Source organism: Apteryx rowi, unplaced genomic scaffold (assembly GCF_003343035.1).
Source record: "Apteryx rowi isolate R43461 unplaced genomic scaffold, aptRow1 scaffold_51, whole genome shotgun sequence".
Taxonomy (NCBI): Eukaryota; Metazoa; Chordata; class Aves; order Apterygiformes; family Apterygidae; genus Apteryx; species Apteryx rowi.
In genome coordinates this window covers 3529987-3556176 of record NW_020450772.1, presented here as the reverse complement: position 1 = coordinate 3556176, position 26190 = coordinate 3529987, and the positions used below count along the sequence as shown (strand labels likewise).

At 46.1% G+C, this 26190-nt stretch overlaps 1 protein-coding gene and 1 long non-coding RNA gene across 2 annotated transcripts in view; one reads left to right on the top strand and one right to left on the bottom strand.

Moving 5' to 3' along the window:
• NGEF (neuronal guanine nucleotide exchange factor) overlaps window positions 1–13538 on the bottom strand; it is a 38509-nt gene extending 24971 nt beyond the window's left edge. The window contains exons 1-2 of the mRNA XM_026080066.1: window positions 13234–13538; window positions 9685–9805 (exon numbers count right to left, since the gene is read on the bottom strand). Of these exons, the coding sequence (XP_025935851.1) occupies window positions 9685–9805; window positions 13234–13462 (350 nt within the window). The 5' untranslated portion in view covers window positions 13463–13538. The remainder of the gene's footprint in view (window positions 1–9684; window positions 9806–13233) is intronic.
• Window positions 465–5848, top strand: LOC112972915. Its single transcript, XR_003255825.1, has 5 exons — window positions 465–1518; window positions 2401–2545; window positions 3753–3927; window positions 4158–4292; window positions 5141–5848. It is a non-coding gene; the product is annotated as an uncharacterized LOC112972915 (long non-coding RNA).
• Window positions 13539–26190: the final 12652 nt, after the last annotated feature.

The window sequence follows — 26190 nt, the reverse complement described above, 5'->3', positions numbered from 1 at the left end:
CCCCCGCCCGAGCCCCCTGCAGACTCCTCACAGCCTCCAAATCCCTCTCAGCACCTCGGCAGACCCCCCAGGCTCCCCAAACCCCCTCGGGGAGCCCGCCGGGCACCCAGCACCCCTGCCCCCCAGCGACCGCCGCGGCCGGAGCGGCTCCCTCCGCCCCGCGACCCCCAAAGGCAGGCAGCCCGGCCTGGGGCCCCCTGCCCTCGCCCTYGCCCTCGCCAGCGGCCCTACCTCCATGCCGCTGCCCTCCTGCGCGGAGGGTGCGGGGAGCCCCCGTCCCCCCGTCCCACCCCGCGCACCGGCCCCTCTCCTCCCGCCGCCCCACGCCGAGGTGGGGGTCCTACCCCAGCGGCGGCCTCGCCTCCCTCAGCCCTGGGGCACCGCTCTGCCCCCCGGCCCCGCTCCGCCTGCGCGCGGCCGCTGCCGGCTCGGAGGGAGGCGAGGGGGTGGCAGAGGGGGGCTTTCCGGAGCTGCCTCCAGATCTGGTGCATATGGTGCGTTTCTCCCTCCGGGAATGAAACCCTGAGATGGAGGAAGGTAAYTGGGAGGCTCAGCCTATTCCCGCCTGCCAGGAACTGCACCCCTGGTTACCCCGCGGCATTGACCCTTATCCGCCTCTCCTCCTCTGCAGGCTTTTGGACCCACTCGGTCGCTTCCCCCTTCTCCCCTTCCTTAGCGTCGCTAGTTCCATAAGGATATGTTTTCTCGTTTAGGCAGCAAGTATCTCAGTACTCAATGATCTATATCTGTCTTCTCTCAGGTAATTGTTTTTCCGCCTCGGGGATAAATCCGCTCGAGCTCCAGAGCACGGTTACACCCTCCGATCAGTTTGAGCGCTTGCGGACAGGTTGGGTGCAGCTCTTCCCTACACGTTAGTAACCCCCAGCAAAAACGTCATCTGCACCACATTGCAGCTGAGGAGTTAAACAGTCAAAACGTTCAGCTATTTCTCCTGCTAGCTCTCTCCCCATTGCATAAATAACCATGTTTTTTCAGTGCTTAAAAATGTAATTTATGCAACAACATAAAATCCATGTGTTTATCTGTATATGTAAAATGAGTTCCCTTTTATCTTTTTCATATTGTGTTTGCTAAATGATATATCAGGATCGATTCCAGCTAGCACATGACTATATATTCAGAAAAACTCCCTCAGCTTATATGAACTAGATCTAGATCTGGCACACTGGAAGAGCTCAGACCTTATGTCAGTAAGAGGCAGCACAGGAGTGAAAAACAGCTGGGAACGTTAATGGAGGGATCTGACGATTCGGATGGGACTGTCAGTCCAGTCCAGTGCCAGTCCTGGACTGGGAGGTTGGAAAGATCTGAYGGCCAGTAGGAAACGCCAGGGTCTTGTCAGGGCGAGGTGCGAGAGCTGGAGCCTGCTTTGTCACCGACGGAGGAGGAGGACAGCGTGAGAGCCGTGGGGGSACATTGTCACTGTGTAGATGGCCAGTGTGGCATGAAAGTGCTGTCAGACCATCAAACCCTGGGRCCAGGGGTTCGTGGAGACAGGTGACTGAACGGGCAGCCGAAAGCTCGTAAAGGGGATAAAGCCGTAGGGACTCTTTGAAGTGAGAGAAGGGTTTGTCTGAGCTCAGGTTAATGACTGACAGCTTGGTGGCTGGCTGCCAGGGCAAGAGTATTGTCAGGGGTTTTGGTAAGTGGGTGGGATGTCAGAAAACTTATTTCTCAGAAGAGGAGGGAGGTTATTAACTGTGCTGAGCCTCTTCATTATCTTCAGTTCTGGAAAAGTAGAGATGCTGCTGACTGCTTTATGCAGAGATGGACCGAGAGAGGTGGGGAGCTCTTCCTCAAATGCCAAGGGAAGTCAAGGCACAAGGTCTTACTGACGCTGCTCGAATCAAGAGATATCTAAATATAACTTTTGTGTGTACCTGCTAAACATATCTTTTAGAACTGTTAAGAGGTTAACGCATTCTAACTCCTCACATAACTTCACTCTCAAGGGTTAAATCTATGGCAAATAGGGATTTCTTTTTTWAAAAGTGCCTGGGGTATGGATATGAAAAACATTCAAAAATAGAAAGCATCTTTTTAGGATCCCATAACTGCCTGTTAATTTGATCCTGCCTGTCTTTCCTTTTTCTTCAAATTTTCCAAAGTAATTTCACCTTTGGTCTGAGATGAAAACCTGAAATATGTCAGTAAAAGTAATAATGATAATAAAAAATGTTGGAAGCTATGAGGAGGTGAGAACACAAGCTGAGAATGAAATGCCCTCTGTGGCCATGGGAGGTCACAGCTTGTATTTTTGTATCTCAGAAATCTGTTCCACTGTTTAGCAATGACTAATAGTTTACTTTTTCTTCCTTTAGAACTTTTTTTTAATTGTGATTTGGTGTTTCTAAAACATTGCTCTTTCTTTCTCTCTAGGCTCATGCCACCTTCTCATACTTCATGTTGATCTACAGAGAAGAACTTCCATAAGCAGAACAAGTGCCTGAGAAAGACTTTTTCTCCCAAGTGAGGTGACAGAGTGCTTCCAGCACCCTGGGACTGGAGTAAAAAATGATACTAAGTGAGAAGCACATATTTTTGTCTTGCAAAAATTTTTGAGGTTTTCTAAAGYTTGCTTTTCTGTTTGGAGACAAAACAGAGAGCTTTCCAAGTTTGTCAGGAAAGGTGAAGGAAGGCAAACGAGTGCTTCTCTCACAACAGCCTGGTGGCTGGGATGTTCATCTTGGGTGTGGGAGATCAAGGTTGAAGTCATTGCTGTGTCATTCCCTCACGTCCCACGTGCTACTGCCTATTCCAGGGTGGATCAGTCTCTCCGCTTGGAGCAGTTCCACCCTCTGTGGTAGCTGGACCAGGTGCCCAAACATGTCTCTCCCTCCCTTCTAGGTGAATGCATTATTCACCAGGTATCACTTTAGGTCAGTAAATATTGAACTATTTCCACTAAATGGAATAGCACCAGTGTAGGTGCCTCTTTTCCCTTCTTTTTTTCCAAGGTTGTTAGGACTTTCTCTGTGTTCTGTTTAAGCTGATCTACTGCTCAATTCCACCTTTTATTCCATTCCCTGAGGCAGCTTTCTGCCTCCACTTTTATGCCAGCACTTGTGCTCATCTCACCCTTGGTGAACAGGTTCTGGCAGCTAAACTGATGGAAAATGATTCATTTTTTTAATAGAACCAGCTTTGTGYGAGATTAGCTCCCAGCATTGTCCCTCTACAGGGTCAGCTAAACGTGAGTGCCAGTACAGCAGAGGTGGCAGGCATGCAGATGGATCATCTTGAACTGCTGTGGAGCTGCAGGGTCAGGCAGAAGTCCCCACTCCACCTGATCATAACTATTTGGGTTGGAGTTCGGATGCAGGGGGTGGGGGGTGGGGGTTTCTTTCTCTCTCAATTTATTGACAATATGCTTGATCCTGGGCCTAAAAAGCTTTTCCTGATATCGTCAAAATCAGTAGAATCTCATGATGACAAATCAGAGTTTTCTGGCCAAACCCATCATATTTCATCCTCAAATTTCCTATCTAAGTGAAGAGAGAAAAAAAAATCTGACTGCCAGAACGACTTGCATTAGAACAAATGAGTAAAACTCCTGCCCCAGCACCACGCAAGTAGGACCGCGTGCCTCGTGCTCATTGGTGGCAGAAGTCATGCAGCACCATGACAGACTAAAGCCCAGTTTTCTCTCAGGAACTCTTAGGATCCCAAAGCACACAGGCRCTGGAAATTATCCTCATGACCTCTTAATGATGGTCATGCTCTGCTTACAGTGTTCAGTTCCCTGTGGGCGAAGGAGAGAGGCTGTGAGCTTGGGTACGCTCTGCAAAGGAAGAAGGGGGATCGTGCGATTGCAAACTGTTCCCAGCTTCGCTGTACTGCTGATGGAAAACATGCTAAATGTCGGCTGACCTGATCCATGGCTGCGTTAAAAATGTGATAATTGGTGTGAGTTTACAATCAGTTTATTACAATGATCTCATTTAAGTTTTGTTTGGGGGACGAATTTCCAAACTTGGACTGTATTTTCAGGTGCTAATAATTTTGAAGAATGAGTAACTATTTGAATTAAGATTTCTTATGTGCATCTAAACTCGAAAGCAATCTTTAGAATAGAGCTGTGCAAAGAGCTTGCTTTCAAACTGTGCTGAAATGCATCTTTTTATGTTCTCGTATAGCAGTTTTTAGAAATTAGAACTCCTCTTCCAGAAACTAAAAAGAGAAGATGCAGTCCAGCAGATCTTATTCATGAAAAATTCCCAAAGCCCTTTTATTCAGTGGGAGTTTCACACTGAGAAAGGCCACAAGATGAGGTAAGAAGAACTGTTTTAATCTGAGCTAACCAAATTTGTGGAGAAGTGTGAAGTCAGTAATAGATCTGAATAATGCTTTACCTAGTCAACTATATTTTCATACTTCAGGTTCATTCAGGTTCTTTCTGCTCACGTTTGTTTTTAGCAGCATTTTCGACAACGGGTGTCTCTGCACAGTTTTTATTCCTGGTTTTGACTTTTCAGTGTGAGATAAGTGGAACTCCTCTTCTCTAACATTTTTAGATTGTGAAGGCCAAGGGCACATCTGTTCTCCCGAACCTCCTTAAGCTTTCACCAAAGTACCTTAATTATATCTGTTGGGGCTACCAGCCTTGCCTATAACTAAAATGATCAGTCCTTCCTATTATGAGATCCTCACATTTAGGTGTTTCTAACATTTTGATTCTCATAATCGTTAGAGCTGGAACTTCACTTGCTGACTGTCTACCATAGATTGCTTATTTTTTATTTATAAAAAAGGCTCAACCATTTCTTAGGCTTAGGAAAATATTATTGGATCCATGTTAAAAGAAAACACAAAACCTGCTGTTCTATCCTTTGAGAAGCTTTGGATCCTGCTGAAATATGACTTAAAATTTGGGGGTTGCCGGGGCTTCCTCTTTGGCACACCCATGACAATCTGTAGAAATTATAAGCCCTTCTGCACTCTACACAACACACGTAAACTGTAGACTTCGATTTTAGCATCTGAAACCCCTGAGCTGCTGCCCATAGAGAAAATCTGTCTGTCCAGGGCTGAGTGAAGCATTTCTGATATTGTGGCTGTAAAAAGTGCCTGGGATGGTTCTAGGCACTGTGAGTAAAGGCTATTTCTGCTGTATCCTCAGTGATCCTGATGCTGGGTCTGGGTAGCACAGGGAGAAAACCACTTGACTGAAAAGCAGAGGAAGCAAGACCCAAACATGTACTGGGAGGAGTCTACTTTTGGAGCAGGAGCTTGTTATGAAGAGAGGAACTGGTCCACAGCTGGATGCTTAAGTAAATGGGGAGCTGGAGGAGACTCTAAAATACAGCACTGGAATCAGGAGGAGGGATGGGAGACTAAGACTGTATGAGGAACGAAAGGGTGAAGAGTTTGGGGAAGAGCCAGACGCTGAGATATGAGCAGCCAGAGGGAAGAGAGGGGAATGATGTGTCTGGGAAATGGTAAAGGCTGAGGAACTGGGTGGGGGYTGTACAAGCTGAAGGAATAAACAGTTTGTTTGAGGACCTGGGGGTCAAGGCATGTCCAAATGAAGCAGATCAGACTGGGGTAGCAGGAGGGAAAAGCCTAGATGTTGCTGGGTGATGAGACCATGACTGGGCTGAAAAGCCTGAGGAGCAGAGACTGAGTGGAATAGATGTGCAGACTGGGATGAGGATCCTCACTGGCTGCAGGCTGGAAGGATACCTAGGCAGTGTTGTATGTTATTTCTTCCTGTTCCATATGATCCTGTGAAATACGGGATTTTTGACAGTAATAACATCTTAATGTCTGCAATGGCTATTTTTACAGAAAATTTATTAGTTTTTAAATTCTTCTCCCTGCAGTACTGTTGCTGTTAGACTTCTTAGGACCCTGATTGTACAAAAAGAGGGATATAAAAAAAAATATTTATCTATCTCTAAAAGAGGAATAAATTATTGTAGAGTGACAAAGTAGACAGGTTTGATTAACGAGTGTTTGCACCAGCTTTGCATGACTTCACCACTTGCAAGCTGAAGCACCACTGGCAGCACAGAGAAGAGGTGACTATAAGACATTTATTCCGTAAGTAGAAAGAAACTGATTGAGTATGGTATAGGACATCTTGCAATACAGATCCTGGCCTCTGTAGAGGCTTTCTCTGTCCTTCTGGTTGAATCAGCCTATATAAGCAGTGCCCTCTGCTGCCCAGGACAAACAGTGCTGTGCGGTGGGAAGCTAACCCAAATTCATGCCAATATCCTCCAGTTCCGCTGTTTTTACATGACTAGTGTCTCTAGTATACGTGTTTGTAGGGATTCAAACAAATTAGATTCCCTCTTTCTGTTGGAGGCAACTGTTTGCATTCACTGTTGTGGCACTTCTATTCTATTAGCTCAGATCAAACATAATCAACTGATTTTAGATGATCTTCATTTCTCTGAATTGGAGGTTTCATAACCAGCTTAGAGAAATAAATTGTTCTGTGCCGTTAGACCAATGACCTTGCAGTGAGCTTTGCAACATGAAATTTCACACTGAGTTTCTCTTCCCCTGTAGCGAGTGGCCCATGATGAATACGTATCACTTCTCAAATCTGTCTCAGTGGGAAATGATAGGTAAATAATACAATCATGCTGTTAAAGCATCTATATTGAATTAGATATGAAGAGACGTCAACATCCTATTTGCTGAGAATAGGGGGTAGATAATAATTGGTGAATCTCCTTCCTAGGGTTTAAAATGACTAATTTGCTGGTCTCCGTGGGAGCTGCTTTCAGCTGAGGCTGACAGTGGTGGATGGAAACCCTAGGTGGGTGTTTTTCTGTGATGGTTTTCTGTGATCTCAATTTGCACAGTTCCTGCCACTGTCAAGCTGGAGGGACTGATCGCTGCGGGAAAGCAGCTTTTGTTGAGCTCAGCTTCTTCCAGGTCCTTGGTTCTGGTTACTCTGAAAACCAGAAGTTGTGCTAGAAGCTCAGCTCTGAAATGTTCAGGGCAAGTCAGCTGAGTTGTCAGGAAGGGGCTCATCATGTGAGGGGTCTGGATCTTCGTACAATGCGGAAAACCGGGAGGGAGCCAAGGGATCTTGTGGGGAATGCTGATACTAGAGTGCTCAGGGGAGCCGGGCACAGCATAGGAAAGGGCAGGGGGAAGAAACTCGCCTGAGAATAGCTAGGCGTAAAGGTGCTCTTAAGAAGCATCTTACGGAGAGTATATGGCAGATTTTGGCTCTTCTGTAATTTTGAGCCTCTGTTGTCTATTGAGGCAGTTCTTAGACTCTTATGCTTGACCCCCTGGAAAATAAGGCATTGCTCTGTAACACCAACAATATCATTTGAGGTAATCTGAAAAGCTGCAGGGTACAGTCTTCAGAAGTCAGTGTGAACTGCTCTACTTATCTCGTTTTATTTGTTTTTAGAGAACATTCACAGAGCTTTGAATGGGACACGGAGCTAAGTCACTGGTGGGTTTGAAGAAGCCTATGGTGCTTTTCCCTAATCAGTGTGTTAAAGCCCATGTCCCGTCTGAGTACAATTCAGACAAATATTCTTTCTACTGAGCTATTTGCTGTTTCCTCCTGCCCTCTTTCCTTCCTGTCCTAAATTATGTAGTGTCTATATATGATGTGAAATGGCATCTCTACCTGTGAAGAACACGTTCTTGTCAGACCTACTGGTTATTTTCATGTAAGGAGAAGGGATTGTGCGGGCCCAGCCTTAGCATTTGTGCAGCTGCCGTGGGATGCTGTTGGACATGAAGAGACGCAGTGCTGACACCCCGCCTGCCCTCGGGGCTGTGGTGATCCTGTCCTGAGAGCCCCACGGACCTTCCCCAGAGCTGTCCACAGCTGCCTGTGCTTTCCTTTCTGCAGAACTGCTGTCTCCTGCTTTTGGAAGAACTCCTAGCTGGCAGGTAGCATTTTTTTTTCTTTGGGGGAGAGATTAAATGCATTTCTTGAGAACGGGGATAATATTTTAGATGTCTTATCTGTGCAATGGCCTGTTTTCCACTGCAAAATGGGGAGAAGAGTAATTATTGCAAGTAATAGCAATATCCTTAGGCTCCTGCGGGCTTTTCACAATGCAAATTTCTAGCAGTTCTCTTATAAATTACTGCTGATCTTTTGGAGAAAGGAAGAGGAGGATATGGGCTCAGTTTGAGCTAAAACTCTGGTCTCGTTCCATGTCAAATTTCTTTGCTCAGGTGCGAGAGACGATGCCCCTCAGCAGCACTGCCTGCTTTTAGCAGACACCTGACTTCCAACCTGCACTGACCTGTCAAGCTCTGTGCGCAGCGGCATGTTTGATAAAACGGGCTCCCAGCGCAGGCTCGTTGTTTCCAGCTGCAGCGAGAATCAGAATTTGCGCGTTTCAGAGCTGCCTAAGTGGCGGTGTCAGGGAGTCAGAGTCTGACAGTGACGATCATGCCGCGAGGAGAGGAAGACAGATGGGTTTGACATCTCAGCAGACTGTAGCTGTCTAGTTTCATGTGCTCAGTTTAATGCCAAAGGGCAATCAGTTTCAGCCAGGACAATTAATTTATTTAAGTCTGACTTGACAGATGGGCTAAAAGTCTCTGTTGGAGTCCTCTTCATAAGGAAAGGTGCCTGGAAAGGCACTCTGCGTTATAACAACACATAGCTGCACTCAGTAGTTAGGACCACACAATGCAGTATCGTGCCTGCACCTTTAGAGTGCAAGCATTTCCCACTTTCAGCTTGATCTTCTACAGAACAAATAGGGACTGTCTCATAGTTTTACCCACAGGAGATGAGGGGCAGTTTGGGGGAATGCCTCGGTCCTATATCGGGAAATGCATGGCTAGGCAGCATCTCCTCTCTCTGCGTGGCTGCAGTGGCAACAGAGCACGAGGGTCTAGATAAGTTTCTTGTCCATGTCCTGAGAGCAGCCTGTGTCTCCAGACGTAACGCAGCTGAGACAGGGCAGACGAGATTTCCGCTCTATATGGAAGTCTTGCCTGTATTTGCCGGTTGTGCCTGCACCTGCTCAAGGCAGCAGTTCGCCTGTGGCACGGAGTCCGCCACACTGCCCTTCCCCTGCAGTATCCCGGTTATGGCCTTTTGCTGAACCGAGGCCGTTGAGGGATTTATGCCRAAAAGCACTACCTCAGTGAAGGCCTCTGTTGCGGATCAGCTCTTGAATGTTAACAGCAAGCAGAAAGCAAAAATGCTTTAGAAAACATCTTTGTAGCTACTTCTTCAGATATAAAACGCTGCTTTCTGTGCAGGCCTGCAAAACATTTCGGGAGAGCCCTCCCTGAAGGCTGAGATGGGCCTTATATGAGGGTGTTGCATAAGGAAACGCTTGCAGACTTTATTCTCTCACTAAGCTGCCTGAGGCAATCTGCAGTCTTTGCTTAACCCACCGGCTGATTCTACATCACATTTCCCCTCTTTTCAGTCTTCCCCACTGTCTTTTTGTTTCTCCCCCGCTTCTCCTTCACTTTTTTCTCCAATCTTATACAGATAAGGGCCTTTTATACCACGGTTATATTATTATATGATATATAGCATTAAAATAAAATTGAAAATAGCACTACAAGTCTGGGTGAGAAGGCATGGATCGATAGCTATAGCTTAGTCCAGCTGTCCTGCAAAAAAGCCAAGCCTTTTTGCTCTGATGCCGCTCTGCCTATACTCTTCAGCAGAGGCACAGTGAATACCCTGAGCGTGCGCCTCCTTACCTTCGGATCCATAGTTCTTCCAAAGCTCTCATATCAACGTTTACTGGAGGTGCCGATCCCTTCTGAGATAAAACCTCCGTAGTCAGAGGCTCTTTGACGGGCTCATCATTTTTGAGTGAACCTGTGACAGAAAAGAAAGCCAACAGGGAGTTAAAACAGTCCTTTTTCTAAGGGTCATCTTTACTTGTTCTGTAAATAGTGGTTTACTTGCATAAAAGGCCACAGGAAGACCACAGACATACAGAAGTCTGCATTTGAGCTTAGATTTTTGAGCAAGATTTAAATGCCGTTAGCCTGTATATTGCATGATCATGCAGCCTTTGTCACAGCTGCCTGTGCAATCAAGAAAAGGTGAATGTTTCTTATATGTGCAAGTGGCTTTCTAACCACTGAAAATTGGGCCTCCGCAGAAGCGATTTTCAGGGCAATTTTTTAAGGAGAAAAGGCTTAGCCCTGTGTGCCTGTGCATGCCAATATTTGGTTTCCCAAGTCAGGACTTTATTACTGCTCTGCTTTCAAGCACACAGTAGATGCTTAGTTTACTGTATAAATCAAGGCTAGATTTGGGTGAGACAGGAGCTTTACTTTTAATTGCTTCTCCACTTTCCCTCAGATGAACTTCTGATCCTTTCACAGGGAGCCAAAGTTGTGCTAAGTCCATGGCTTACTACTGCAGTCCTTGGCAGGAGAGGAGGCATCTCACTTTTCAGATGAAACCTTCTGTTGTTTGCGGCCTGTCGATAAATGGCCTTGTTGTTTTATTAGAAATATTTTGGTCTAAGTCATAATTCTGCTTCCATTTCGAACTGACGACAGCATGGGCAAGTCAAAGCTCTAACTGAAGCTGGTTTCTGACATGCGCTTTTAATCAATGCTACTGATTTTCAGAAGGAAAAGGTGAAATCCAGACTTCTCTAACTCCCTAAAGCAGTGCCAGGGGCTTATAAAAACTAGTTTGAGTTATTCTCTTTACCTTTCGAATAGGCTAAATATTTTATCCTCTTGTCGGAGGAGATTGTTTAAAAAAAAACAAACTCTTTTTATAGTTAAAGGAAAGCATCTATTATGTTTTACGACTCTTAGGCTATAAGCCAAAGGTAGGCTGGTGCAAAGGGTGCTCAGATACAAGCTTTTCTCTCTGCTGGATTTACATTCTTTTAGATTAGTTTTCCTGTTTTCCCTTCTTGAGTCTTAAATTTTCCCCTGTTGGTATCCTATCCTTCATTTTCCCCTGCATCTTTCCCTCTCTTCCTTTCTCCCTTCCTTCTCCCCGCCGCCAGGTACTTTCCTAAGCAAATGGTAACAGGTTAACGCTTGAGCTCAAGCCAGACTCTTGGATAGCTGCTGTTCAAATGAGTATGAAGTCAAGATAAAAGAGCTCACCCATCCCTTGTTTCCATGCACTTCAGCAAATGCTGTCAGAAGAAGTTCCTGCTACAAATGTGGCCGGTGTAAAAGCACCCGCTGTCCAGTTTCTGGGAGAGGRGATGGAATCAGTGGAGTAGAGGGAGAAGGCAGAAGAGCTGCTTGCACAGCCCTAGCTGAATTTAAAAGCTGTAGCTCTGAGCTGGACTGGCTACAGTCATACTGGAGAAAGAGCTATTGCTCCTAGCAGGTCCTGTTGCATGGACTGGAGAAGAGAAACGCTGCTCCCCGTGTGTCCTGCTGAACGGTTGTAGATACGGAAGAAAAAGCAATTTGGGACAGATCCAGTTTCACCAGTGGAGACACAGAGAGGGGGCGTGTGGGAGAGAAGCGCAGGTCAGCTGCTGCGGATGCTCCCACGAGCTGCTAAGAGAAGAGCCTTTCTTTTAGCTTGTCCTTCCTCAATGACACTGGCTAGACAGGAGGGATGTCCTCTCTCCTGGCGCGGTGATGCTGCAGACGTATGAGTAAGAGGCTTCCCTCAGCGCCGGTCCTGCTGCAGTGGCACCAGCGGCCAAGAAAGGGCCTTCCCGGCAGCGGCCCGGATGCCGTGACGCTCGGGGAGCAGGCGAAGGGGCGAGTCTCCCCGTGCTGGCGCTGCGGCGGCGCTCCGGATGCGCCCTGAGAGGTCGGCTCAGCTCTGCGCTGGTCCTGCTGCTGCACTGGCAGGGTGGAGAGCAGATCTGCTCTGGCATAGGCAATGCTCAGCTTATCCACAAACCTCACTGACAACAGTAGCAGAATATTAAACAGGAGCTCTTTGCTCTGGTGCCGTCTGCCTGGAAACTTGGAGAAGGGAGGGAACTTTCCTTCTGTCCATGCCACAGGGTTGAATGGGCCTTTTTACCGATGAGGCAGCGTGGCTCCGTTGGCGAGGCAGGCAGGAGACACCTRTTTTCTTGCGGGCATGTCCCAGGCCTCCTTTATTGTGGGGCGGAGGGTGTCTGCTCCTTGTTTTCTTAGAGAACTTGGTGTGCTTTCAGGCACCGAAGCAGCGTGCTTTACTCCTGCGTTACAAAATAATAGTTGTCGGTGGCTTGCTTAGTACTCAGCACATCGGGAACGTTGTTGCTTCTTTCTGACCCATGCGACTAGCCAAGGTTCAGAGCCTGGTGCGTGGTTTCTGTCAGACTAAAATCCGATGGGTATCTTCACTGCTTTCCCTTCTATTTGCAACCAGTTTCAAAGTTCAGTTTCCCTGGACACCTGGGAGATCAAGCAAAGGGTGTTTTCTGTCTTCACAGTTCCAGATTTCTCTCATATAGTGTTTGGATTAAAACCACTTCCAAATTTTTCTCGGGGCCCTGTTTCCAGGGCTTCTGAGCCTGTCGAGATAGCTCCCTCCCTGGCTCGCTCTCTGGCTCCTCACGTCTTTCTCCAGTTTCTTTCACAGACAGCTGCTCGGACAAGGTGCCGGCCCGGTGAAACGCTAGCCTTGTAGCCACGCTCCGCACGGTCCGTATGCGGAGAAAGCCTTTGAGCCACCTTGTTCACCTTCCGTTCAAGCCATGCCTGAGTGCCTGGGCGTTCTGGGCRGGTTCCTGCTGTTTCAGCGCCCAGTTTTGTAGGGGAGCTTAGGTGTTTCTCACAACTGTCTTCAGTGCAAGGTGGCAGCAACTGCCTTTTCAGAGAAGTCTGGCCCCCCACTCATAATCCATTGCAATTTCTACAGGCTTGATCCCTAAGCATACTGCTCTGCCTTGCTAGTTATTTCCTCAATATGCCGCTCACCTTGCCATACAATTATTTGTATAATTCTACTTTTTAGCATTTGTCCTTTCTGTGTTCTAAAGAAATACCTACTTTTTTGACTACTTCATGCCTTTCCCCGCTTAACTTATTTCTTCCTTGGAGAGTGAAGGGGTGGCAGGGCATGGTCCCAGATTTGCTTGGATTTTCCACCATGAAGCATGTTTAAAGAACCRACTATTTTGCATTTTCGGGCTGACCGGAAAAGGGAGGCACTCAGCTGCAAGCCGTGCCCTAGGGCAGGGTGTTCTGTAATGTGCTGACCAGCGAGACTGTTTCCTATCTTCCCTGGCCCTTTGGTAATCTCGCTGACTCCTCTGGTTCCTAGTCTCACTGGAAAAAAGGAAGCGCAGTGCTATCTGGGTCAGTACTCACCTGCGGCATGCCCCACGTTTGCCTCTCTCGTAGTCTTTCTTTTCTCTCTGCTCCGCAGCCGCATGGACCGATAGTACCTGGAATTTCTTTGAATGGCAATGTAATGTGTGTGTGACTCTTCCTCACCTTCAGAGACTGACCCTGCCTCTGGTAATACCTGCTGAGGAACACCTTGCCAGAGGCCACCGGCGGAGAGCCCACCGGCAGCTCCTCCACTGTGCCTGTCCATGGCTTCCAGATCTTGTCTCTATGGCAACTGAGACGATCCATCAGCAGCTCCATCAGCAGCGGAGCAGCAGAAGACAGGTAACCTCCATAACTCCATCGGCTTTATCTGAGGCAGAGCTGGAAACAAACACACACAAACAAAAAACAAAGCAGAAAAAGAGAAAAAAGTTTCAGTTAATTCAGAGACTGTAGTGCTTCATCTGTGCAGGGTAATGAAGACTTTGCAGGATTTTTTGTTTGAGATCATTGTGAGTAAGGAGACCATCCCACACCTTACAAGCCTTATTCAAACGTCCTGAACATTGCTTTGACGTGCAYGTCACTGTCCTGTCATGACATGCTGTAGTATTCCAGATATTATTGAGAAAATGACTGGATTTTCTCATTTAATGACCACACCCTCTCATCCCTCGTGAGCAATAGATTACCYGTTGATTTAGAGTGGCTACAGTTAATGGCAGTGTTCTTGTTTTTGAGGGTGAAAACTGTAAGGAATAGAAAGTAAACGCTGAAGAGAGGGCTCTGTTAATCTCTCCGTTACCTGTGTATTGCTCCCTGTGCTATAAGAATGAATCCCTTTTACAGGGCTTGATGGCTTCCTATCACTTATTAACAACGCTCGCTCCTGCGGTGCAGATAAGTGAAGAAAAATCCATAACTGCCATGACACTTGCTAGGTAGAAGAGAAAACAACATAGCAATGGTGGAGTGCAGAGACTTGATTTTATTTCCCAGAGGTGCCCTCATATGTGGATGTATCCTCATCCAGGACGCACGAATTTCAGCACAAGGGTCCCGCTCTGCTGTGCATTGGTACGTGGACTATGCCGATACTCCCAAGCATTTCCAGGAGACGAGCCACTACAACAGCAGAACAGCAGTGGGTCCTTCTGCCTTTGCAAGACGGGGTTAAACGTGAACTGACTACTTAAGTGTTCATTGCTGACTTTGTCTTGTTGAATTCTTACAGCTGTCAAAGCCTTTCTAAGTACCTACACGATTTTGTGACTGATGGGGCTAACAGGAATTGTAGAAAGAGATGTTATATAGGAAATGTGAATATAAAATTGACAGTTCACTGAGAGAAGGGCACAAAATAGTACCAAAGATTAGTCATTAGATGCTGTTTTGAGAACTTACAGATAGCACTGGTTTGTTACCTTACAGAATATCCAGTACTCTAGAGGGTCACAGTCTCAATTTTTGTTCTGGGTTTTCTGCTGTCTCTCTGAACCCCTGTTGCCCCACACCTTCCTCTTGCACAGGGAGATCTGCTTGCCCACCCAAGTTACTCCAGGTTGGTCAAATGGGACATATTGCATGAATATCATGTTTTCCAAAATTTTTGAGAGCTTTATCCTTATAAGGACGGATCACAGCCTGAGGTCATGCCCTGGGCCTGCATCGTTCTGCTTCCTGGGTCTACGGGGGACCGTTCATTCTGGGAGACGAGAAAGTCTGCTTGTTCCTTTCATAACCTGGACCACAACGTTCAGCTCATAGCTGCTAAATTTGGATCCTGATTTCAGTTCTGCTAAGACTTTTGGGCTGTTTGGAACTAGTGGTTGCTCTGGGACCATTTCCAGTGTTACTGGAAGTGCATGAAGGACACGTTTGTTGGTTGTGGTGTTGAGTTTGGTTTGTAAATTACTCTGAGGTGCAGAGATTCACTGAGGCTGTTTCTGTTTCTGTGGCTCAGTGGAACAGCAAAATAAAAAGAGCTGCTGTTAGGGACAGCTCAAAAAGAAAGAAGAGGCTATTTCTTTTCCCTTTCTTACTGTGCTTCCTCCTGTCCCAAGACTAAAGCCCCAAGGGCTTGATCCTGTATTAGCAACTGTAATGGATGCATTTCTGTTAACCGGACCACAATTAGTATTACACCTTCAATCCTTCCTAACCCTAAACTCTAACATACATCTATTTTTCATTCATTTCTCTTCCATAAACTGGTTTATGCCTTGCCAGCCAAAGAGATGGATCTGTAACAATATTCTCCATTTCAAAGTTCCTGTGTGCATTGAACAGCCACCCCTTTCCCATGTTACTTGGGCTGGGGAAGAGACTTGTCTCTCTTTTGTGGCCTTTACAATGCTGACATCGTTTGCAGCTCTTAACAAATTGCTCCTGGTGTCTTCCCCAAAAATGATTTGCAGCTTTCACAGGAGCTGCTCACCACACTGAGGAGTAACTTTGAAAGCATGTAAGTCTCCAAAGGCACCGTGAGCCAAATAGGGGCGTATGTGTGTGTATGAGTATATACAGGTGTGCAGAATACTGCTTTCCCCTTTCAGTTGCCTGGTGAGCAGGAAAGCAAATAGATGTCCTTGCTGGGCTTTTATGAAGATATTTGGGAGAGACGGAAATTTGTTTCTGACTAAGTGAATCTCACTCAGCTGAGTGACCCAAAGATGTAGCTATGTGTTTAGTAGCACTATCGAACCAGCAAAGTTATCTTTGTCAGACACACCTTTGTCTGTCAGAGGAAGGAAGGGTGTCCATCCTGAACAGGTGGGTTGCTGTTAGGCTACCAAACGGACCTTAACCAACAAGATGTTTAAACAGAAGTGAATATAACAGTGGATGAGAGAAAGACTTCCATGTTTTCTAGGAGAGAAAGGGGTGAGGAAGAGATTTGGTTATTGTGGTGTCAATAAACACTATTTTTTTTAAGTTTTTTTTTTATAAAGAGTTCAAGAAGAGAATTTATTTCTGAAGCCAATACTCCTGACTCCAAAACTGATACTCTAAGAAATTATTGAGAAGCCATTTACTGATATGTGAATCTAATGTTATTGACTTGCAGTTGCTTTAGGTTTGTTAAAAACTAGGTATGGGTTTAAAGGATATGTTCAAATGTAGTATTAAGTTATTCCAGGATCAGTCAAGCTATTGGGTAACAGAGAATGACTGAGTCAAGCAGGTGTGGACCGTAACTATCTTTGTCTGAGTGTCTGCAGTGACTTTTGGAAGAAGGTATTCATCTCCGGTAGTCACAGGTATGCTCAGCGTCACTTCTTACATCAGGAATGACCCATCCCAAGTACATTCACACAGCATGCTGAAATCACATGTTTTGCTGCAGAGTCACCACCTACCTGAATTTGCTTTGCAGGCAAGCCAAGTGCCCTACAGTTCAAGACAACCAAAGTAACAGTCTCTACGGAAAATGATTGTGGGTCAGATGACACCAGTGAAACCACCGAGTGGTGCGTGCCTAGCATCACTAGAGATACGCATTTTGACTCACACATCATTCAGCCTCCAGGAATTTGAGATTACAAGTTTTACCTGTCAATGTAAAAAAAGGCATTTACCAGCAAATGCTACGAATTCGCTGTCATACAAGAGCAGCTGAGCTTGGGAACATTAGATAAAATGCTAATAAGAACTGTAAAAAGGACTGCGATTCCTAGAGCAGCGTGGACATAGGCACGTGGGTGCGTGTGGGAAACAGGAACCCACTGCTGCCTCTGAGGGTGAGCCTGGATGTATTTAAAACATGTGGCCTGGCTATGGCCGCCAGCAACTAACTGCTGGTAACTACTGTGCTAAGGGAATGTGCTGGTAGGGGTTCAAGGGGTGTGAGGTGTGCCACAAGACCAAGCCCTTTCTGCCACCACGAGGCAATTGCTTGGGTTGTACCTGCACTCAGGCTCCCACGTGATACAGCGGTGCAGTAGCGTGGGACAAGTGGCTCCGCTAGCTGGTGGGTCCATCGCTTTATTAAATTTCTGGTTCCCCTTTAAAACTAGGTGAAGTATATCACCTGCCTGAAAAGTCTTAAGTCCTGTACTTGGTATAGACTTAGTACATACCTAGTGATTTTGAAACAACAGCAAAAAAATGCTTCATTTCCCAATGTTCTGCAATGTTGTTGCCAAGATTGGAAGAGCGATAAAGATTGCTTGATTAATTTGTTGCTATATTAGAGACGGGCTGAAATCTCCAGCTGTGCAATGCAGGAGCATTCTGAAGCAGGAAATAGCAGGTATGAATATAACCTGACTCTACGGTTGTTCTGCATGGGGACATACAGTCACAGAAGGTGAGGAGCCCATATCTGATCGTCTAATGTGCTCATACCGCCAGGGACAAGATAACAGCGTTCGTGTGCTTGAGTGGACGTACAAACTGTGCAAGGAATGTATCAGACCAGAATGAAGGCAGGTGCCTTCAATACAGAAGGTAATGAACCACTGCAATAAGTTACCTAGTGATGTGTTAGTTTGGCCATCATCTTAAATTCTGACACGAAGACTGGATGCTCTTTTAAATTACGTCTAGCTCCGATTTTTTTTTTTTTTTTTTTTTTTTTTTTTTGCGTTTTGGGCTCAATGCAGAAGTTATTGGCTTGGTTGTAGGGTTTTTATGCTGTAGAAAGGCACAAGAGAAGACCATATAGTCTTCTCTTCCTTCTCATGCGTTCATTTTTCTTAAGCATAAACCTTTTTAATGACCTCCTCTGGAAGGTTTTACACATTGAATGTAGGAATGGAGCTTTCATGTCTATTTGATGAATYGGATGCAGTTCTTTTAAAATAATATTTTTGTCTTCAACCCCTCAGATTGGACATGGCTTCTTTAGTATTTCTTCTTTAAATACAGTCTGAGTGTACAAGCAAATGCCTGTTTTGCTGCGTTTTATCAGTTTCTTTCTAAAATGCTTTAATTATTTTGAAAGTCTTGTGCAAACTGAAAATAACCCTCTGCCTCCCACCGCCATCAGTCCCTCGTTACATCCTTGCTCATGTATTAGGCTTTGATTTTTTTTATTATTATTATTTCCCCCCCTCCTCCTGTTTTAAATGGAGGGGAATTTCATCTGTAAACTGTTTCACTGTGCATCATAATGAGGCTAAAACAGCTCTATAAGGAAGGGGCATAGTCCAAAATCCAGCAGCAGGTCTTACTCATCAGGCGCCGCTCTCGCTCACGTGGGTGCCGATCCCTCGAGGAGAGCCACGGGCTCCACACGCGCTCGGGCCCGCGTTGGCACTGGGAGATATTTCTGCCTGAGTCAGGGGAATAGTAACACCCACAGCCTCAGCCCCGGGCTCTGGCAGATTTAGCTCTCAGCAGATGTAGCTATGAATTCGTTTAGCCTCATCAGCGGCTTGCGCCAATGCGCAGGCTTTGCAGTGGTGAAGGTGAGGCACCCTCGCGCGCCCTGCTGCGCTGCCCCTGCTGCACCGGCGCTGACTTGCTTTCGAGGTGACAGCAGCTGCTAGGGTGACRCCTCGACCTGCCGCAGCTAATCCCTCGGCGCCGTGCTGCCCCCCTGCTCGTACGTTTTTGCTTCCTTCGTTACTGGTTGGGATAACCCCCGCTGAAAATGTTAACAGTCCTGACCCTTCCCTTTAGAGAGCTGCAAGAGACAACGAAGCGCGTGTGCCTGTCCCAAACAAAGTTATCTGAGACTGCACGCAGGAATTTGAGCTATTCCGGTGCAAAGCAAAGGTGTTGTTTGATTAAGGCACGGCGGTGGGGAAACCAGGAGGAGCATGGGAACAGACTGACCAGAAGCTAAGGCAGAGACCAAAGAGTTTCAGGGCAGAAGCCAGGGAAAAGTTGATCTTATGTCTGGGGATGCTGGCTGAAAGAAATTCAAATTGTTTGATTCCACATGTTTTCAGAAAACAAATACTTTGCACATTTTGTAAATAAGATCGAATTCTATCATTAGATTCTTCTAACTGAAGCAAACTACAACCATCCAGATTTTGAGCTAGTCTTTCAGGTGAAAAGGGGTGATAGAAGGGTTTTATTACCACAATTYAGTGATGGTACCTTATTTATAGCAAGCAAAAACAAGAGTGAATTATGCAGTTCATTACACACCAGTGACAATAAAACTTTTCTGTCTTGCACATATGTTACAGTGAACCTGTTTTAGAAACACTTCAGAGACTAAAAATAAATGCATTGGATTTGTTTTATATAGCCTTCCAAGCCATGTGCTTTAGACACCATGAGACTAAGTGAACAGAGTTTGGAGAGAGAGAATAAGTAAAACCTGTACATTTAGAACAGCTAAAAATTACTCAGCTGGCCTTGCTAGAAATAAAAATGTTTCCAGAATTAAGTCTGGCAACTTGGGACCTTCTATGGGTAGAAGCAAGTATACATGTGTAAATGTAGACACAAAATCAGTGCATCTTATAAATGGTTGCTTACATATAACAGGAATGGATACATACCTTCACACAATTTTCTCTGTGTGAAAAATGGAGTATTTATAGCAGCTACTCTGTATAAATTAACTAATATGTAGCAATATAGACTTAATGAATAACTTTAAATAGCAACATCTTTTTCTGCTGGCAGAATGATTTAATTTTTTTCACTGTTTACAGATTCTTTACAAGTCAAAAATAATGATTAAAAATACATTATTTCTTTAAACACCATAATAATTGTAGTCACTGCTCAAAGATATATTTGTTAGCTCCACGTATCTCGTAGTGGAGACACTCTCCCTCTGTGTAGGGAGAGTCAACCTAATTTTTAAGCTGCATGGAGGAGCAGAAGTGGAAATCTCCAAGCCCTTTCATTTTTCATTCTAAGCTGTTAAAACTAATTAAACAAAAACCTGACCTTATTTTTATCCCTTTTCTTAAATTAGCGCACACGCCATGCTGTGTATCCCTGCTTGAAGATTTTGTGAGATTCTCGAAAAATAAAAGGTAGAAAAACTCACCCTGCTCCCCTGACATCACTGACATTTCTCTCTATACACTGACAGGAGCTCCTGCCTCTGGAGGAAACCCCCGTCCTCTCTCCTGCTGAAGTGTTGCTGCCTCTCTGATGCCATCCCATCCCTTACTTCTGCTTAGAAGATACTAGTGAAAATTGTCACTAAGAAGCCACGGTCTAAAACTCATTTGGTTTTCCAGGCTTATTCCTGGAAGGTAGGTGAATAATTAAACACCCAATCGCCGCTGCTCCTTGGAAGGTGGGACTACGCAAGCGTCAGCACGGGACAGGTGCAAATCGCAGGACACGGCCTCAGAGCACAAGATACCAACGCAACGTGCAGGCGCACCAGAAGGCCCTCAGCGGCCTGCCGGCTGCTCAGCAGCCTGCTGCTGATCTGTCCTATTTTACGGGGTTGCACATGGGAGTTGTCAGTCCTTGTTCCTTTTCGTTTGAACCACATGAAGCTTTCTAGCCATGGAAAGAATGTGCAACATAAAGCTTAAACTTTGTCCAGAAATGTCACAGCCTCTAAAAATTGAAGGAATCTGGTATAGAAAGTTTAGTTTGTGATGAAATGGTTCATTCAAGAGGAGGATATGACAAATAATGTCCTGGGAATAACACCTCGCTGAAAGCAGTAAGGCTTAGTAATGCCAGGGTACATGGAAGATGGGATTGGCAGATGTCTTGGTTGAAGCTTTTCAAGACAGACTGGTTAGCAGGTGATCAGACCCAGCGTCCCTGGGGCAGACAACACTTATGCTGCTCTTGGGAAAAAGTCCAGCTCTATCTACTCTATTTCTAGATTTGCTGGTTGCATACTAGACACTTGTTATGGAAGAAATGAGCACGGATGGTTATTTGAACTGCAGAGGGGTAAGAACTCAAAGGTTTTTTTATTTGAAAGTATCCATACAGAAGCAGGTAAAGGGCTGGTTTTGTTGATCAAGGAATAGAAGAGCACTCAGTTTTTCCTCCCTCAGTGGTCACTGGGTGGAGGGTGCAAGGAGCGTCTGTCTGGGGAGTCTGCCTGCAAACTCATAGCTGAAGGGAGCCAGAAGCCAGTGAAGACAGCAGCAGCCTGTTAGACTGGTTGCTGCTGGTTTGAAATGCCAGGTGGGTTTGGAGAGCTGCTGTGCCAGGCTGTCCTTGTCAGCTGCATCAGGATAAATTCACACCTGGTATCAGCTGATACAGTTCTTAGGGCCTGACGTGCTGTTTGCATGGGCCTTTAGTACTCGGGAAAACTCAGAGGCTGACAGCTCTGGAAGCTGAAGTCCGGAGTGCAGTGCACCAGTGGCGCAGCAGCAATGCAAACCGCCCTCCGGGAGGGCTCTCTCCGGTGCCTAGGGAAGACCCCGGTGGAGAGGGGAGCCTGCGGGACGGCTGCTGCCAGGGCAGAGCCGTCTCTTCCGCGGTGCTGATTCTGGGCTTCGGCAGTCGCAGCCAGAAGCCCCACGTACGTGCCTTCGTTTCGGGAGGCCGGCACGAACCGGATGGGCTGCGCTGGGCAAGGTCGGCAGCCCTTTCCCGTTCAGGCCTTTCTCACCCGCAGCAGCCGTCTCCTCGCCTCCGTGCACAGCTTTTCGGCAGGGAGAGGAGGCCGGGGTGAGGGCAGGGAGTCTCACGGTCCTGTGAGAGCAGGGTGCATTGCTCAGCTCCGCTGCCGTTCCCTGGGAGATCTTGGGCAAGGCAGGGATTTTTCTGGGTCTTAGTTTCCCATCTCTAGAACGGGAATAACATACTGCGGTATACAAATACTCCTATATTTCCATGTGAGCTCCTCGAGCAGGAGCTCAGTATACGTGCAGAGCATGGCATGAGGGGGCCTTCCTGGATCAAGCACCTCTGCGCAATACTGTGATCAAGAAAAAAATGAAGCAGTTTGGGTGCTATCATCTCTTTTTTGATTTTTCATTTGGTATTTCCTGCATTTCTATCCCCAAGTGAATATCGGGCATTTCCACTAGATTTCTAGTTCCTCATGGTCCCTGTTGTTCTCCTCAAGTTTTATGTGAGCTGACTGCAAGCGCCTGTGTTAGAAGGGGCTGCTCTTTCAGGAACGGCTCCCGTTTGGAATAGCAAAGTACAAGTTTTGCTGATAATTTGGGCAACTTGCTAGACGTTTGCTGACAGACATCTGTTTCAAAGATGGTTTGGGGTAGGAAAGAGGAGAGGGGGAGGAGATGAGGCTGCTGAATCGTTTTAGCTTTTACTGACTCTTGTCCGTTTTTCTTATTTTAGACCTAATGGGGCTGCTTTCATGGGGAGCCGCTTGGAAGCAGGAAATATTGCCCCAAGGCGCCACTACAGTAAAGATGACGGTATAATTGCCTACAGAAATCACAGAGTAAGCTACTTCCAAAAGCAGAATTTTCGTACAAACCCCAAGTATTGGCCACATATTCAGGCACAGATAATGGTAATTATGTCATTAAACCCCTTGAGATTGTCTTGCAAATGGCCTCTCCAAATTACGGCAGCGGGGGACAGCGGGTTCGCTGTCTCTAGGCACTTCTTTTCTGTCAACTGCTGTGTCGTCTCACACATACTCCTATATTCACAGTTGGTATTAAAGTGGATCAGATTTATCAGTCCTGAATGGAGTTTGGATAAAATCAGACCTGGATAAAAWGTCTGTCTAGTTCTTAAAATGAGTCTCAGCCAATTAGTCCTTTTTGCAGGCTCAGCAATGACATTTTAAATCTTTTCTACCTTTTAGTGCAATTCCCTGCTTTCAGTGAGATCTGCCAGTAGCAGATCTGCCTTAACAGTTGAATCTGTCAATAGTTTGAAATCTCAGGAGGCAGCTTGTTCTTATGCGATTTGYGTCCCTGTTTGCTTTGTGCATTTAAAAATATACATAATTGCTGGGATGGAGTTCACTGCTGTGCTGGATGCACAGCAACTGGTCTCCTGAGAGTGAAAGGAAAGATCAGCTAAGGGGATGGATCAGGCTGCCATTAGGGGGGGAAACAGTCTGTTTTTCATATTTCCTATCTTTATTTTTTTAAAAGCAAGATCACACATAAGCAGTTGCCAGGAAAAATCACAACTTGTCCTGCTCCTGGAAAAAGAGAGGCAGCTTGCTCGGTCAGTCTGGGGGATGTTTGGTGTTTAGTTTGTCGCATAAATGCCCGTTTTGTGCAGCCTGGGTCTCCCCACTGACCAGGCTTCCTCCCGGCGGTGGTTTTTATGCCTGCCAGGCTGCGCCAGTGGTGTTTTTGCCTCTCCTTTCTGCCAGCCAGTATTTCAACAGTGTCACCACTGTGCCGTGTCTGGGTTGCTCCAGACTCCTTCAGGGTGACTTTGCTCATGGAGCAAAGTCGGTTCTTTCCCAGGCGCTGGATTTGTTTGTCACCTGGGGTTTCTTCCCCAGACCATTTCTCTTCCGGCCTCCCCCCAGAATAGGCTTTTACTCACCTGGCAGTCTGAGCCTGAACCAGTCTCTCATTTGCCGTCTGGATGAGGTATGTCCAACAAATCCGGACTAAACTCCCCCAAGTTATAAGGAACTTGCAGTTTAGTGCTGAGTGCTGAGGCAGGTACGTCCTACTGAAAATCTCCGTGTCCTTCGGTCCTTGTGCTTCCTATCAGCGCTGATCAAAAGCGAAGCTTTCCCTTGGACTTAGTTTGCTCACTTTCCAGAGTCAGAGCAAACATAATTTAAAGGAGCAGCTTTCCCTTTTTCCAGATAAGTTAGTATAAACATGAACTCAACGTCCTTTGCACTGCTTGTGCCAAAGGTTTAATGACAGGCCTTTGTTAAACCTCCCATATAAATCTTTAACAACTGRGTGAAACTGTGGTCCAAGTCTGCAAACTCACGGTAGTGGAAACAGTAAATGGTATTTCCCTACACTTTTAAGGGCCACTGGCTGAGCTGCTGCTCTTACTTTACATTATTTACAGTCATTTGAGTTGACAAGGCCTAAATGTTTGTGACTATTTTTAGGTTGCCATTTTTTAATTTCATGTGTGTTCACGTACCTGGGCATTGGAGTGGATATAGCAGAGCCAGGCCGGCTTTATTGTAATGCTTTTTATATCTTTTCATACCAAAACTGATTATAATTTTCTCCCCTGCAATACTTTGATTTCTTGTTCACATTGTGCTGACATTTGCTGTTCTCCCAAATGGGCTTTCTAGCTATCATTTGAATGTCCCTCTTCTGGGGTCAGCTTAGGGCCCGTTGCTTCAAACAAAATCAAATAAACCCATAATTCCTGTAGATAACTCTGCAGTGCTATACTTAGGAGGGAAGTTTTCCCTCATCCTTGGATAACTCACCCAGTATTTTTAAGGCTGCAGTTTGAATGACTCTTATAAAACATATTATGTCGCCTGCTGAAGTTGATGCTAGTCTTTCCCTTAATTTTTTGAAGTTCACTGAAGATGCAAAGTGCTGTATTCATCTCAAAATATTTCAGGTGGTCATGACATTACCCTATTCCTTTTAAAATCCAGACCTATTTTTCCCATGTCCACTCTGCTCCGTGGAAGTCCAAATGATAAGCGAGTAAAGCTTTGGCTCATCCGAGGTCAGTTATCATAGCTTCATGGCCACCAGCGCGATAGTGTCCCATTACATCAGCTGAGGGCCTGGCCTGGGCATAGAGGGCCGTCAGCAATTAGTTCTCTAATGATTAATCAAGGTCCCCATCAGACCAGGCCTGTGCTCCTGGTCTGTGAGCTGAAGGGACACGGGGACGCAGGATGCACTGGAATTTGGGCTCCTCTCTGTCACAAGAGTCGCTCCGGGGTGAATCTGGCCAGCCTCGTGCTTCAGACCGGCCTGTGCGMGCGTCCCGGGGGGCAGAGCGGGAGGAGCAAGGGGCTCAGGTGTTATTGCGTTTTTCAGGCGCTGGCGTGCTCCAGTGACTCCTTACTGGCTTTGTTGTTTCGAGGGCTAAATAAATCCTGTTTCTACGATCCCCTTTTTGTAGGTAAATCTCACCACCTCTCCACCTCCCTTCCTTTGCTTTCCTTGAACTGGGTCATTAGTTTTGTTACAGAAAACATACTATATTTATTTTTTTCCCTTCCAAATGAGCAGAGTGAATGGAAAAATGATAAAATTCCTATCATAGGCAGGCTCTTCACTGGACACTGTGTTTCACAGGCTATGGAAACTTCCCTGTGACAAACCTAAAACTCCTAGGTAGAGTGGCAGGAGCCTACAGGCCATATGGTGATGGCTTTGCCCTTGGGGCTGAGGGAGTAGATTTGGGGGATTTTGACCAACTATTCCCACTGGGAGGAGAAATTTGTTTTAAGAGTTAAGCTATTAGTTACTGGGAAAGTAGACACGGGGAACACAGCCCTTCGCTCGCTCCTCCTGATGCAAATCAGAAGTAACTTAAGTGGGGTCGATGGAGTGTGAAACGGGTACGAGCCCTAAGAGAGGCGAGCTCCTCGTTCCTGCTCCTTTACAGCAGTTCCTTTGCCCGCGCAGCTGAGGAGGATCGTGAGATGGCGATTCCAAATGCATGCAAAGGCTCATTTCCCGAACCAGAACAAAAACCCGATGTCTTGTTCCTTGTCCAGAAATCCAAATCTGCCTTGTCCAGCGAGCCCTCTGCCCCAAAGAGCTCTACCATTAGCGTTTACACAGGCTACTTTCGTTATTGTTACGTTGGCTTTTTCTTGTTCTTTTTTCTGACAAAGCAGGCTCTCATGCAGGTTGCAGCTCCACAGGATTTAGGTTCTGCTCAGATGATGCGATATTCCCATATGATGACATACATTGATAATTTTTGATTGACTAGATATCAGTCTTTCATTAAATGTAACCTTTGCTGTTCTCCTATTAATCTCTCTTCACGTACAGGCACTACCATGAACTTCTAAACTCCTCCTTAGCCTCCTTTGGAAGCTCTTGCTGCAGCTTTCCTGAGAGGTGGCACCCGAAGCGGAACGTGGTCCTCCGAATGCAAATGCTCCATTGTTCACTATTCTGTCGTTATATTATCTGCTGCATTATTTTTATATCCTCTTATTAACGCACCCACACACCCCATTTGCATTTTTTA